Raw genomic sequence first — 16,198 nt, forward strand, 5'->3', positions numbered from 1 at the left:
CTTCGGATCTATATGCTTGGAATAATGCCTTGTAATGCTTGTTAATGCTTTATAACTTCATCTTTATGCCTTGTATGTGAATCCATTAATTTAACAAAGAAATTAAATACACTTGTATTTAGAATTCCATTTCTGAGACATTCCTTGATTGCCTATTACCGTAACTCAGCTATAGTGTTCTTACATATTGCTATTTATCTTATGGAGTCAGACAATTAATTTAATGGGCTAATTGCTTCGTCTTATTCAGAGTCGCATGTGATGTAAATATAACATACATATATCAAATAATAATACCCCACTACAAAGGTACGGTGATGGAATAGAGCTAGATCCCAATGTAAGAGTAAGGTTTTGGGATGAATGCAGAAAATAAGGTGTGAGGTTAACACAGGCTTAGGAGATCTTATACGTTTTGTTCTATGAGATAATATCAGTCAGTTAACATGACCTTTATGAATTATGAAGCATTTTATGTGCTTTTTTGTTTTATTCTACAAAATGCTTCAAAAAAATAGTGACCTTAGCTGCAGTTGTGTAGGCAGAAATCAGTTGATGAGAGGGCCAGCAACAATCTACATGTGCCATAATTTGGGCACTCAAATCATTCAATTATCATAAAAGCCTACCCTACACAGCAAATTATCTAGTGTTAAAACAACACTGACAGTGTTCAATTTGACACTGGGCCAATGTCTATACAGGTCCACACTTTTGAGTGTTAAATTAACATGGTGCTTAGTGCAGACGCTGTTACACTTTGTAAGTGTTAGGGAATGAACACTTTCAGTGTTATGCAATAACACCTCATATAGTATTTTTAACACTAGAAAGTGTATGTAGTTTGCACCAACGGTGTTATGTAATAGCGCCTCATTTATTTAACCATTACACCAAGACATCCGCATCTCTTGACAAGGTCACTCAGTGTTGGGTTAAGGACATTACAATAAGTCTTTATTGCCACATGCACTTATGTAAGCGTTTATAAAGACTTCAGAATTGGAAGCAGAGTTCCAACCATGACTGTATTTGTTAGTGACAGAGACATGGTTGCTGAATTTGTTCATGTTCAGTCCTGTGGACTTCACCAAGTGAGTTCCTACTGTAGGAGAATGGTGTCATTAAAATGTTACTGTTTATGACAATACATTACATATATCATAACGCATTGGTCACCAACCCGGTCGATCGGCAGTGGTCACCAACACATCAGCACTGAGTTCACATCACTAGCTTAATCCCATATCTGTTTGTGCAATCTTGCCAACACTTGTCATTGTCAATCTTGCCAACACTTGTCATTGTCAATCTTGCCAACACCGATGTCATTGTCAATCTTGCCAACACCGATGTCATTGTCAATCTTGCCAACACCGATGTCATTGTCAATCTTGCCAACACTTGTCATTGTCAATCTTGCCAACACCGATGTCATTGTCAATCTTGCCAACACTTGTCATTGTCAATCTTGCCAACACTTGTCATTGTCAATCTTGCCAACACCGATGTCATTGTCAATCTTGCCAACACCGATGTCATTGTCAATCTTGCCAACACCGATGTCATTGTCAATCTTGCCAACACCGATGTCATTGTCAATCTTGCCAACACCGATGTCATTGTCAATCTTGCCAACACCGATGTCATTGTCAATCTTGCCAACACTTGTCATTGTCAATCTTGCCAACACTTGTCATTGTCAATCTTGCCAACACCGATGTCATTGTCAATCTTGCCAACACTTGTCATTGTCAATCTTGCCAACACCGATGTCATTGTCAATCTTGCCAACACCGATGTCATTGTCAATCTTGCCAACACTTGTCATTGTCAATCTTGCCAACACTTGTCATTGTCAATCTTGCCAACACCGATGTCATTGTCAATCTTGCCAACACTTGTCATTGTCAATCTTGCCAACACCGATGTCATTGTCAATCTTGCCAACACCGATGTCATTGTCAATCTTGCCAACACCGATGTCATTGTCAATCTTGCTAACACCGATGTCATTGTCAATCTTGCCAACACCGATGTCATTGTCAATCTTGCCAACACCGATGTCATTGTCAATCTTGCCAACACCGATGTCATTGTCAATCTTGCTAACACCGATGTCATTGTCAATCTTGCCAACACCGATGTCATTGTCAATCTTGCTAACACCTTTGTCATTGTCAATCTTGCTAACACCGATGTCATTGTCAATCTTGCCAACACCGATGTCATTGTCAATCTTGCCAACACCGATGTCATTGTCAATCTTGCTAACACCTTTGTCATTGTCAATCTTTGTACAAAAACAGATCTATGACATCACACAGCAGCCAGAGAGAAAGAAGAGACAGAGACAGATAAAGGGAAAGAGGAGAGAAAAGGAAAGGGTGAGGGGGGATTTCTGTCTTTCTGCTGGAGTTCAAGGTCCACCCATCATCAATTCTGCATTTCTATCTGGTGTATCCTCCTGTCCATACCAAACTCCACGGTGGCTAATTGCTAATACTTTTATTAAAATGTGTGTGATGTGATTAGACATAATGACATTGTCAAAACATTGGTTTTCAAACAAAGTGTAGGGATCAGGCATGACTGCAGACCTGGGTTCAGATACTAGGCTATACGTTTAGCGTTTGTTCTAGCCTGCCCGGCGTGCCAGATGGGCAGGGGTTTGCCAGTTTACAACTATGCTATTGGTTCCATTGCGCCAGGCAAGCTCAATGAAGCTGACAGAAAAAAAAGTAGCCTCGAAAGGTTTCAGCTGTTGAGAATGTAACTGGGTCAATTGAAGTTACAATCTTTTCAAAGTACATTTGGGGTCAATTGCAGTTGTGATTACTGTTATGGATTCATATCCACCCACTGCAGATGATAGTGGTGTGTGTGTTACTCACGTGGGAGAGTCTGTGCACTGCTCTTGGGGTGATAGGGAGTCCTCGGACGCGGTGATGGACCTCCTCCCACCTGCCCTGGGAACTTGGGCGTAACCTGTCCATAGAAATCGAAATAAGAATCAGGACAGGGTCAGGCCAGGCCTCAATTCGGGCCTGCTGGTAAAAACTTGCCCCGCACCAAGTGACATGGAGGACCTTCGTCAATGGCATACACTCCTTATAGGAGTCAAGGGCTTACGTCAAGTTAAGTCGAATAGGCTAGACATACCTATATGGCTCAAGCTTTCCATGTAGGTGTGCCAAAGCATGGAAGGGATGGGTGTGGGTGTAGGGGTGGGAGACCCCCCTTTGTTAGCCAGGAAACATTGCTGGCTTGGACCTGGCGGGTAAGTCCAGGAGATTGTCTGTGTCAGAAGACGGGGACCGTGGGAGACAAGGAGAGGAGCCATTGGTCAGGGTGTGTCTGGCCATGACAGGGAAGAGATGAGGTGTGGGGGAGTTGCCAGTACCGAGCCAAGGGTCCCTCTTCTAGGGACAGGAGGAGAACACAGCAAGAACACAATAAAGTTGAATACAATAAAGTGAGGTAACACGTCTTTTGAAGGGGTATACATAAAATGACAGGCACGAACCAAATTGATTGAGTTGGGAGTCCAAAGCCTGAAATAACCCTATCATTTGCCAAACGGAATGAAGAGTTTTGTTTTATTTGGAACTGGTGTCCAAAGGTAGACACTCGTCTTTTACATGAATTAATGATGTGCTGCTTTTGCTGTCTCCATATCCTTTGTTGTTATTGTCTAATTATTGTTGTTGTAGTTGCAATCAAAAATTCATCTTGAGGGGATGGATAAGGTACTATCTAATCTTACCTTATTAGTTGAGTTCAATGTCCTATTTCCTTTATCAACAATGTCATCATCTCAATAAAAGCGTGTTATGCCCAGTACAGGAAATCATTGCTACATGACAGACCAGGGCCGTGGATAAAAACACATCTGGGAATATTCCTCATCAACTACAAATAACAGTGAGCTATTCTCTGCCATCTGCTGGCTGTAATGCCACACGCACACACAAACACATAAATGCATGTGCGCACACCCACCCACAAACCAAATAAAATAACATGAACACACATCAATACAAATATCACATGAGCCCACTGACTTGTCGCTGGCTCGCTGGTATAAAGTCATACTTTCATTTGTCACCATGACAACTCATACCACTAGAAGTTAAATATACGAACATGGCAAGGTCAAAACTCCTCATCTATATCCCAGCTTGAACCCAAACTGAGCTGTGCCAGTCGACCCATGTTTCCATGACAACCGTCCATCTGGCCGGCTTTGTACGGGGGAGAGGGAGCACAACCTGGGCATTGCTGGTGCCCATCGGGCACTGTCCCAATCTCCTCCTCAAAACCCATTACGGGACCTTGTAGTGTGTTCCTTTGGCACCACCGTCCTCTGTGAACAAATGAATGAAGACAAGAAAAGAGCAAACTATTATGGAAGCAACATGTTTGACTCCATTCCATTTATTCCAGCCATTACAATGACCCTGTCCTCCTACAGCTCATCCCACCAATCTTGGTCCTTGGTCCAATGGGAATAAGTGGTTGAAATTATATTCTGCCCATAGGCATACAGCTCCTACCTTGGACCAGTGACACCTCGTGCTAAGGTAGGGGACAATAAAGTTGAGTGATAGAAGTGCTGATGATGTAGTGAAAACATTGCCATTGGAGAACTGAGATGGGTGTTGTTGACCTTGGCGTTCGCAGAGCATTCACTGATGTTGTTCTGGTGGAGTACCTCTAACCTTGGAGCAATACCCTAGGGAAGAGGACAGAGTGGACGACTTGAATGGATAGTGGCCCAATCCACTAGTTAGAAGAGCAGTTTAATGCTGTGTCCACACATAAACTGTGTCCTCTCAGTACATGTACGCTGTCTCTGTATTTTCCTACTGTGACCTATCAATTAGTGTCCAGTGAAACATCTTTGTCTCACACATCTCACTGTAGCAGGACTATAGCCTACATCTCCATAGTGATGGTGTAAGCTCTGTGATGTAAAAAGCTCCTAATTACAGGGACGCTAATGGACCGTGTCATGAGAACATTTCTGACCAATCTAGAGAAGGAAGGAAGCAGTTTGGGTTCTGAGAATAGGAAGCTTCTGGTGTCCTCCTCAAAGCAGGCCAAGGCCTTCCCCACTGCAGCAAAGCATCCAGTGGTCAATCGGTAGGAACTTGGCGCTCACAATGAAAGGGCCATGGGTTCAATTCTCACTGGGGTCATACAGTATACTAAAATGTATGCACTCACAGTAAGTTGCTTGTAAATGGCACATGATCAACTTGCTTATTTATTGTCTATTAGGCTATCGTGTTAAACACTACTTAGCTAATTGTTGGACCACAGTACCAATTCAACTTTGACAGTTTCACCTAGAGAAAAATAAGCAAACAAATCGTAGTTGAATATGAGCACACAATATTTAACATTGTAGTAGCAAAATGTATCAAATAGGCTTGTCTACAGGCACAGGTATATAAAATAGAACTTTACTCTCCAGCATCTCTGAAACATCTCCCGGGCCAACAGCATAGTGGAACACCTGAATAGGAAGAGAAACGGAACAAATCTCATTTAGAAAATCTTGTACATACACATGCTACGATTTCTCTGTTACCAGCGTATGGGACAACTGCATGGTGCCATACCTCCTGGCATCCAAGAGAGCTATAAGGTGTACAGGCTTTTGTTCCAGCCCTGCTCAAATCCACCAGAGTCAGCAAATCAAGCCTGCTGATGAACAGCTGTGTAGTTGGTATCTACTGTGCAAGAGCTGGGCTGGAACAAAAGCATGCACACCTGATAGCTCTCCAGAAGAGTTGGTTGGCCATCCTTGGTTTAGAATAATCAGATGTGTCACATTGATCCACCTTCTCAAATCTCATCTTCTCCTGAAACAGGAGTGGGAAGATGGGGGAGACACTCCAACTTGTGGTATTGGCCCATGAAGCACCCACTGGGGTAGATGTCATCCTTGGCTGGCAAATGCACACCAGGACATGATGCCTGAAATGCATCATTATATTTAATAACTGGTTATGGTGTCATGACATCGGCTTTGCAAACAGTTAGGATGTAAGTTCCCCATTGATAATGTAGCAATTGAAAAGGAAGATCCAACCAAATTGGGGCTTATACCACAACTCTCCAATGATGATGACCATCTGTGCCATAAAAGCCCTGGCCTCATGGCAGCGGCAGTAGTGCCAGTACAGTACACTCAAGGATACACAATTACTGCAAATCAAAATGATGAAGTCCGGTAAAATCAAACACTGTGGATGGATCCCACAAGTATATAAACAATGTCATTATTGTTATGCATATCCTGCATGAAAACGTACAAACTTGCTAGATATGCATGTGTTGGAACAGAGACAGTTGAGTTTATTTTCCTGGTTGCTCGAGAGAACCCAAGGCATTCGTGCTACATGGACGTTCTAGTTGAATGGGCTAGTTTCCAGGTAGATAACGTTAAATACACCACTGTAAACGACGCTCCTCACAAAAGTAAACTACTGTGAAGCAGGTACATTAGCTAGCTAGTTGAATTAACAAAACGTTCTTACCGCCCTAAACTACCACTTTCATTGCTTTTCTATTCATTTGATGTTAGCTAGCTGCTAATGTAGTTTATCAGGCCATGTATATTTAGCAAACAGAAGCAAGCACAGGTCAGCGTCATGTGTTTCCATGGCGTCTGAAACTTTCAACCAAATTATTTTAGGTGTATGATCTTTCCTTGGCCACAAGAGGGCAGTAGGTTCAAATGTCTAATACTAGTGCAGGGATTCTCCTGCAGAATTACCCATTACATTTACAGTGCTCCAGTGCTTGGATGAATTACCAGGCAACTTTAATTGCACATAGGTGTATGTAGGTTATTTTTCCTACAGAGACCCAATGTTATACCAGTAATATCAGTCTGTGTAAGTCAAACTGTTTTAATTTAATGAAAAGCATTAGACTTGCTACAGAGCACCAATAACAGGTCAAAAGGTATAACATAGATCTGCAAGTGTGAGTTGTTCACTTAATATATGCACTCCAAGTCAAATATCTTCCATAAAAAAAGCATAAATCAACAGAAATCTGATAAAACACTGACTAAAAATTACTATAATTCTGCAATCAAAAATAACTCAAACTCGCAATTCACTAAATCAACCATTTTGCAACAGATAACAATTCATATTAAGACCCAGAAGAACATGATAGCATTTGGGGCTATGCTGCAGTCTGCTCTTTGGGAGCCTCTTTCAACTGCAGTGTGTCCTGTCCTCCCTGTCCTTTCTCCTGTTGGTCCTGTGTGTTCTGTATGACTGTCTCTGCTGTGTCTGAGTCTCTGTCAGAATCCTCCTCTTCCTCCTTCTCTTCTGTCGCTGTTCCCTCTTGGCCCAGGGGAATGGCCCCTTTCCTTAGAGGCAGGACGGTGAAGAAGGCCTCCTGCCAATCCCTCTTCTCCAAGTACACCAGCATGATCTCAAACACTGTGGCAGGGAACATGCACACACAAACACAATTATAAATTAAGAATTGAATATTAAAAACCCTTATCACATACCACTCGTGTTTTTATTCAAATTTCATAAGTCTGTCAATGCTACACACTACATGAACAGGCTACGGTAAATGGAGGTGGTTTCCTATCTTGAGGTGTAAATCATTACGATAGTTCCTCACCGTGGTTGACCGCCAGCACTTTGCGGCTGTTCATCTTGACGAAGCTGTTCAGCGGGAGCTGTGCGTGGTCGATCCCCAGCTCCTGAGCCCGCTCAAAGGTGATACCCTACAGGACAAGGTAAAAGGTCAAACATAATGCTCACCAACGACTGACATAAATGGGACCTAGACGAGGGCTCTTATTTCAATGGCCCAGATCGAGGTGAAGTGTCTAGGGATAGGGGGGCGATTTGGAATTGGTTGTCTTGACTTGCTGCTTAACATACCCAACATGTTGAGTTAAAAACAATACTCAATAGACCATACATTAATCTTCTAGGTCATACTGTAGTCCTGACCTTGTGGTGGTTGTGATCCACCAGGCCTCCGATGACGTAGGCCTTGGTATCGTCCAGCTCCGTCAGAACGTTGGGAGAGTCAGAGGTCAGGTAAACCAGCTGCTCCTTGGCCACCACCTCGTGGTACGCCTCTGCTTTCACCGTTATATCCTGCCCAAGACGGACACACACACATACATACAAACAAAAAGGTACCAGGTGTTAATGTAAGTTGCCACCTCCTAACCTACACAACACCCACGGCCTAATGACATATTACTCTTCCTTCTTCACTTGCAGCCGTCTTGAACCACTCAGATTGCATCCCTAAGTAGTGCGATATTTAATGGGTAATATGGTTGGCATCTGATGGAAAGTGTTGGCAAGTGTTTGGGAGAGGTGTTGACTTGTTAATGTATCCATTTGCACCCAGCTCCAAACATCTATTTTTTATTTTATTTAACCTTCATTTAACCTGGCAAGTCAGTTAAGAACAAATTCTTATTTACAATGACGGCCTAACCCGGGCCAAACCCTAACGACGCTGGGCCAATTGTGTGCCACCCTATGGGACTCCCAATCATGGCCAGTTGTGATACAAACTGGAATCGAACCAGGGTCTGTAGTGACGATTCTAGCACTGAGATGCAGTAGCGTAGACCGTTGCACCAGTCTTGTTCCACCAGACAAGAGTCTTGCCTACCTTTCACCAGAGCTTTAAATATAGAAACCCCCACGAGACACTACTCCCCATATGTATGCATACCCCTCAAGTCATTTCCTATCTTCTCAAACAAAATGTAACACGCGCAGTGCCTCTCTGAAAAACACCCCCCCTAACTATTTCCATTAGTCATTTCACATGCATTGGCAGTGCACATCCAAACTAACAGACAGGGTACACTCACCTTCCAGTTAACCCATCCTTCATCGGTCTTATCCATGTTTTGCTTCAGCTGTCCACCAAGGCTGGTTAGATAAAACTGGGAGATGAAGAGAGAGAAAATACAGCACTAAGATGAATGAGTCTTGATTCACGTGAGTTCAGTCGTGGTTGATGGATGATTCTGCAACCGATGATGATGATGCAGGGGGTCCTGTGGGGCAGGTAGACTCACCTGAACAGGGTGCACCGCTCGTCTGTTCACCGCATAGCATCTCTGGATTTGCTTATGGAGCTTCCTAACATCCTTCACAGGGGAAACGATACATAAAGCACCAAACACAGGGTTCAATACTGTGCAATCTTCTATGTACACGGAACGTTGCAGTCAGATAGAAATGCCATGAATAGAACTGCCGTGATTCGTTACTCTACATGTCTTGAGATTAATGTTTGTTCTACACAGTATATTTATATCTGAACATTCCACAACGTTGTGCCCTACTGACCACGGGGGCCCTGACAGTCTTGCTACCTTAAACATCATGAGGTTGTCGAAGCTGCAGTCTATCACCAGTCTCAGGGGGCTGCTGGGCTTCACCTCTTTCCTCAAACGCTTCCGGCCAGCCACAAACTCCCCTCCCTCCTCCCCCTGGGTCTTCCTCTCAAGGCTCCTCTTCTGCCTCTTCTCCTTCCGCTTCTGCCTGTGAAGCACACAGTCAAACAGAACTTTAAAAGTTAAGACAATACACAACATGATGATCATACACAAAATGGTGCTTTCTGCTTTCGGATATCAACAACATTACAATTTGTCATGTGGGCATTCTTCAAGGTACAACTTGCCATAAATCAATAGTGGCAATCTTGGTTTTTTGAATTATGTTGTTGTTGTTTGTAAGCAGGAAGTAGTATGATGATGTCATTACTGTTGAGTTAATTATTGCCCAGTATGCCCATAATCACTAAGAGGTAGCCTAAGTGAATACAGGGGGCAGTTTAAATGTAAAACATCACTTCTGTGAAACACAGTATACCTAGCTAGTTAACTAGCTACTTGCCTGGAAACCCGATGTTGAATTGCATTGAATTCTATGGATATATTGTCTCACATTCCTACCTGCAAAAGCATCAACCGCACAGACAACCGGTAAAGTAACAATTGTATTAAAGATTCTGGCTTGTAGAGGTCGTGAGAGGAAACCTTTCTGATTCAAAAGCAAAATTCTGCCCGACGTAGACTTCAATGCAATTCAATGTCGGGTTTCCAGGCAAACAAGCTAACGTTACTGACTTGCGAAGGTTCCTTTCCTCCTCCCATTTCTGATGCCTCAAAAACTTCTTCCTCTGGTTTTTTGAGAGAATCTCTGTTCCTCCGTTATTACCGATATGTTCATCCTTATTCTCCATGTCAACATTGTTCTGCCGGGACGGTGTCAAATCTTTGACAGTGTCGCTGGACATTTGACGTGTATTTTTTTATTCTGTTGTAAACTGAATGCTGAGTGTCTTCGACCAAGCTGCCTGGTTGTAACTACTAGCTAGCTTGTGTTCAAATACAAGCTAGCTAGCACGTATTACGGAAAAGTAAAGCTTACCAACCTCATGCATATAATAATTCACACACACATTAGCTAACTATTGTTTTTAATCTAAAAGTACCATCTAAGAACCGAACAAATTGGCAAAATATTCCCTGTCAGTCTGGCCATTCCACATGTAGCTTTTTCGTTGTCGCACAGTGTGTCGTCATCAGCAAACACCTTATTCTTCTTAGGTGGGGTTTAACGGAGGTTGGCATACAATTTGTTGCATTACCGCCCCCAACTGGACTATAGTATAAAGCCATTATACTTTGTGATACAAAATAGGAAAAGGGGAAATTTTAAAAACACCCTTCCAACTAACCCTACATTCATCAGAAACACACTACCTCGTTCCACTACTTTGACAATATCTTCTCCTGCACCATGCCAACGGCCTGGGGAGATGAGACACCACCACTCAACACAGCCAGGAACTCTTTTGAAGTCAAATCTCATACACCCAAGTACTTCTCTGCAGCTGCCACCACAACATCTATTTTCTGTGATTTTAGTTCCATTTCTGCAGTTCCATTTCTCTGAATGCAAAGAAGCCAACCTTACTGATGCATATATCACTCATTGGCCTATCCCTCTGTGCTGGAACAGATCTACTTCTCACAGGGATCCTCTCAGGATCCCTCACCCTTGACCCATCCTCCTCTACTTTCCTCACTACCTCAGCATATGACACCTTCTGCATGACTCTGACTCTGGTCACCTAGCCTGCCTCTCTCGCACCAGACACTTCCGATCCCCAGCAACATGGGCACCCCTACAGTTGACACACACAACTTTTTACAGCCAATCTACACAATCACAAAATTGTGATCATAGAAATTAAAGTGAAAGTTCTTCTTCAACTTATAAAACAAGTTGAACTTGTTTCAGTTGAAATGAGATATAAGTGATATCTGACATTTCTGAAACATGAAACTCTTCCCTGTTCTTCTCTGTTTAACTCCAGATGCAGGTCAATTATTTAAATATTTTCTGTTATTGTTATTATTATTATTTTATTTCACCATTAATGCTAACTTTCATCCCTGTCTGTTTTCACACCCTTATGTCCAGATGTGCTGGGATTCCTACAGGTTCAATGGCTGCCCTGTCAACTGACGGATGAGAATGTATGGACAAATGCTGAGGGACACATTGAAACTAAAGGCATCTACAGAGATGCTGTGGTGCAGTTTGGCAACTCAGGAGACATAGTTTAGTAATGGAGGGTAAACTCAGTTTACCCAGTTTTCTTTTCATGAATTGGGTTTACCTACCTATCACGCTGTGTTTTTTTGCATTAGGGTTTACCCAGAGCCGTTAGTATGATTATATGACTCTGGGTTTTCAAACAAAAAAGATCTACAAGTTAAAGGTGCAATATGCAGAAATCGCTCTGGCATTTCCTGGTTGCTAAAATTCGAATCATTTGCCTAATACCTTCCCCACACTCTCCCTGTAGCCCCTGTCTCTGTGTAGCTGTTATGGTGCTTATATGAACCGCTCTCCGTCTGTGTAGGTGGGCCTGCAGAAGGAGCCGACCCTGCACTGTCAGTTTGACGCGGACCACAAGGCCCCTCACCTCACAGTGGAGTGGCATCTACAGCGGCACGGCGGGTACCGAACCAATCTGTTCAGCTACTCCAGCAGCTCAGGGCAGACAGAGGGCAGCGGGGTGGCAGTAAAGGGCATTGCCAGGGGTGACGCCTCCCTGACTGTGCCCGTTACCAGTGTGAGCAGTGAGGGGACGTAAGGTGTGTTCCATCCGCGTACCCCTACTCAGTGGTAGCCTGAACATTGCCCTGCTTGTCATGGGTGGGACCTCTGGGGGTGTGAGGGGTGTAGCTCACCGTGTTGGGGTAAATTCCGTTTTCAATTCAGTCAAATCAGGAAGAGTACAATACTTTACTTGCGGAAGTATACGTAAAGGTTCACAACTTCACATAATCACACGACAGACACTATTAAATGATACCTCACTAACCTCTCCATAATATTGCCTTTCGTGTTTCACCCTCAGAGCCTCCCTGTGTATTCTTGACCACCTATTCAAGGAGACCAGTAGTGGTCAACGGCCTGAGTAGCTGGAGAATATCACTTACTACAGTCATCCATAAAAACAACGATGGTACCTACTCTCTGTCAGCCTTTGTCGGGCTGCAGCCCTCCCCAGAGGAGTCAGAGTGCGCAATGTATTCCTGTAGAGTGTCTCCTTGCCAGGTCTGTACATCCACAAGAGCATTATTATAACTCTTACATATGTGTGGCCTGTACCATTTTAAACCCAGAGTTTTTAGCAGCTTCATTGTTAAGCATGTTACTGCTCTGCAATTTGCTGTTAGTGCATATGGAAGATTGGAGCTATATCCAACACGGGTCAATTGTAGGGTAACTTGGGGTAAAACGTAACCCTACCTCGTAACCCTACCTTTTTGAGAGTGACTTAAAAATTTGTGATGACATTTTAGTTGAGCAAGAGTAGTGGCAACCAGGGAAAGCTTTGGGGCGGAAATGCCAGACATTTCTCCAGAGGAAACAATGTGTGTGGTACTATGTTTGTTTTTTAAAATGTATTAAACAAATGCTTTTATTTAAAATGTTCTGTAGTGCTTCTGGATTGTGCATTGTTTTAAACAGTTATGCTATACTTGCTTCTGTCTTTGTTAATCTGGAAGACATACATGTATAGCCTATATAGTCTGATGTAGACTATAGATTGTAGCAATAGAAGTCAAATCCATAAAGTCATATTATCATTTCCAAACAGGGAGACTGGAGGGAGGGACCTCGGGAGAAGGGAAATGTCCTCTGTCAGTATGTCTGGAATGTGTTGCTGGCCAACTGGGATTAAAGGGTCTCTTCCACATCAATTTGATCCTTCCGAAGTCTGGCCACAACCCTGTCTGTGACCTTCCTCCGCCTGGGATTAGCCACGATACACAAATGCTGCTGGATCAGGTCTGTCGGGCATAAAATGAGATGACAAAAGTCACTGCTATTAACCTACCATAACATGGTCTAATTGAACACACTCCAACGGCCATCTATAGCTTTCATAGACAATTATTTCATAGACAAGTCTCAATACCCTTACACGACTTGTCTTGACCATTACAGTGTGCTATACTCTCTCTGAATATGTCTGTCTAGAAATAGTAACAAAAGAGGCCGGTTTGGTATCACCTGTTTCTTTGATCTTACAATCTTACTTCCTTAGTGAAAGCTGGAATGTTCCGCTTCATAAACAGTCATTGTCGTTAGATGACAGGCATTCCATATCCAGAGTGGCTTGCATACCTTGTTTATTTATTTTCTTTATAGGGCTTATATAGTATGTGGCATTCTGTGCTGGGCTTGTGCCCACTGTTGACTGCATTTTGACCAGTGTGGACAGGTGGACTGTAAACGTTTGATGTTAAAGCTCCATCAATAAAAGGACAGTAGATAAATTACAGGAGGCAGGACCACAACAGGTGGTGCAGTATTTGTGGCCTTTTTGCCTGGATGCATGCCTGGTGAAGGCAATGCTTCAACTCTAGATACAATGCTCTTAGGAAAGCAAAGCAACTCTGGATCATTCATGCTGTGGGTTTCAGAATGGAATGGATGTGTGATGAAGCAGAAAAATAAATAATTGAAACGTTCTATGTAAATAAAGTTAGATTTGGTTTGAATGCTGTCACAAGTGTAAAGAGGAGTAGGCAGGAGGCAGTCGCAGGTATAGAACTACTGAGTTTTTAAAGCACTATATAAAAGCGGGACGAAACCCAAAGTGCAAAATAATAAAGTACTCAGGAAATAGTAGGAGAGATTCCTCTCAGGAAAACAAGCAACATTTACAATGACCGACAAAGACAAATGACAGAGGGAGCATATATACAGTGATAGAGTGGGTATTGGAACAAGGTGTGTGTAATGATGACGAGACAAGTCCGTGGTTGATGAGTGGGCGTTTGCTTCAGCAGCAGGGTGCCGCCAACCTTGGGGACAACCCCGGTGTCACGCCCTGACCGTAGAGATCCTTTTATTCTCTATGTTTGTTTGGCCAGGGTGTGACTCGGATGGGAAAGTCTATGCTTTCTGGTTCTTTGTTTTTGGCCGGGTATGATTCTCAATCAGGGACAGCTGTCTATTGTTGTCTCTGATTGGGAATCATACTTAGGCAGCCTTTTTCCTTTTCTCATTTCTGGGTTGTTGTCTTTGTTAGTGGCATGTATAGCCTTACAGAGCTTCACGTTTGTTTTGTTGTTTATTGTTTTGTTGGCGACATTTCAAATAAAAGAATGTACGCTTACCACGCTGCACCTTGGTCCGGTCATTTCCTTGACGACGATCGTGACACCCGGAGACACAGTGCGGGTCAGTCTGGAAAACGCCTGGGGAAGTCCCGACTGAGAGAACGGTCCAGGACGTCCCGCGCTGGAACCCACCACCGCTCTTCGGGACCGTACACCTCCCAGTCGACAAGGCACTGGAGAGACCCCCCACGATGCCGTGAGTCTAACAGGCTGTGGATAGAGTAGACCGGGGCCCCCTCGACGTCCAAGGGAGGTGGAGGTGCATCGTGGGGTCCAGCAGCTGTAATCTGTACAATCACCTCATTGACTCTCCGCAGGACTTTGAATGGCCCCACAAACCGTGGGCTCAGCTTCCGGCAGGGCAGATGGAGGGACAGGTCCTTCGTAGAAAGCCAGACCCTGCCACCGGGGTGAAAGACAGGGGCCACACTGCGGTGACGATCAGCCTGCACCTTCTGCCGGAGGACGACACGCTGGAGACAGGTGTGCACTATGTTCCATACCTCCTCGGGGCGCCGGAACCAATCGTCCACCACAGGAGCCTCGATCTGACTCTGGTGCCAGGGCCGGCTGAGAGCTTAGAACACACTGAAAGGGTTTGAGGTTAGTGAAGGAGTGGCGGAGGGAGTTTTGTCCGTATTCTGCCCAAGGCACTCCCCCGGCTGGTCCTGACAGTAACTACGAAGGTACCTACTCAGTTCCTGATTTACCCTTTCCACCTGCCTATTTGATTGGGGATGGTACCAGGAGGTGATGCTGAATGTGACCCCCAGTCGTTCCATGAAGGCCTTCCAGACACGGGAGGTGAACTGAGGACCACGGTCAGACACGATGTCCTCCCGGATCCGTAATGCCTCTGCGGTCTGCATGGCCTTAGGGAGACCAGACAGAGGAATCAAACAACAGGCATTGGAAAACTGGTCCACAACGACCAGGATGGGGGTGTGCCCCTCCGAGGGGGGAAGGTCTGTGACAAAGTTCACGGAGGGATGGAACCAGGGTCATTGTGGAACCGGCAGCAGGTGGAGTTTTCCATAGGGGAGGTGTCTCAGTGTCTTGGTCTATGCGCAGGTGGAGCAGGAAGTGACATAAACCCGGAAGTCCTGGGCCAAGGTGGGCCACCACTACTTGACGGAGAGACAGTCGATAGAAAGGGCTATACCTGGGTGCCCCAACACAGGTGTTGTGTGTGTCCAGGTGAGGTCCCCATGGTCCCGAACATAAGAGGTACGCCCCTCGAGACAGTGGGCAGGTGAGAGCTCCTGTCGCAGGGCTCAACAGATGTCTGTGTCCACATTCCACACAACAAGAGCCACAATGCAGGACAGGGGAATAATGGGTGTCACTTTCTCCCTCCAATCCTTTGTGTCGAGCACCCGGAACAACGCATCGGCCTTGACGTTGTTAGATCCCAGTCGGTAGGAGAGGGTAAAGTCAAACCTGGTGAAAAATAGG

The 16,198-nt window shown here is 44.3% G+C and overlaps 2 protein-coding genes across 2 annotated transcripts; both read right to left on the reverse strand.

Annotated features, from left to right (window-relative positions):
* Window positions 1-1,885: 1,885 nt before the first annotated feature.
* spata6l (spermatogenesis associated 6-like) lies at window positions 1,886-5,810 on the reverse strand. Its single transcript, XM_065024994.1, is given in 11 exon segments — window positions 1,886-2,293; window positions 2,895-2,988; window positions 3,159-3,283; window positions 3,285-3,422; window positions 4,147-4,248; window positions 4,250-4,366; window positions 4,640-4,735; window positions 4,993-5,152; window positions 5,329-5,351; window positions 5,473-5,521; window positions 5,779-5,810. Coding segments are annotated over 11 exon segments (1,344 nt in total).
* A 1,099-nt stretch (window positions 5,811-6,909) lies between these two features.
* On the reverse strand, window positions 6,910-10,617 carry LOC115138115 (tRNA methyltransferase 10 homolog A-like). Its single transcript, XM_029674613.2, has 7 exons — window positions 10,157-10,617; window positions 9,398-9,566; window positions 9,098-9,169; window positions 8,888-8,962; window positions 8,001-8,150; window positions 7,663-7,768; window positions 6,910-7,469 (listed from the first exon to the last, which is right to left on the reverse strand). Exons 1-7 carry the CDS (start codon window positions 10,324-10,326, stop codon window positions 7,207-7,209), a joined length of 1,005 nt encoding a protein of 334 aa, XP_029530473.1. The 5' UTR covers window positions 10,327-10,617; the 3' UTR covers window positions 6,910-7,206.
* Window positions 10,618-16,198: the final 5,581 nt, after the last annotated feature.

This window comes from Oncorhynchus nerka, linkage group LG12 (genome assembly GCF_034236695.1).
Source record: "Oncorhynchus nerka isolate Pitt River linkage group LG12, Oner_Uvic_2.0, whole genome shotgun sequence".
NCBI classification, from domain to species: Eukaryota; Metazoa; Chordata; class Actinopteri; order Salmoniformes; family Salmonidae; genus Oncorhynchus; species Oncorhynchus nerka.

Coding starts and splice junctions, on each gene's coding strand:
- LOC115138115 (XM_029674613.2), bottom strand. CDS start 10,326: ATGTCCAGCGACACTGTCAAAGATTTGACACCGTCCCGGCAGAACAAT. Junction 9,170..9,397: donor ACAACCTCATGATGTTTAAG/GTAGCAAGACTG, acceptor TCCCCTGTGAAG/GATGTTAGGAAGCTCCATAA. Junction 7,470..7,662: donor AGTGCTGGCGGTCAACCACG/GTGAGGAACTAT, acceptor TCCCTGCCACAG/TGTTTGAGATCATGCTGGTG.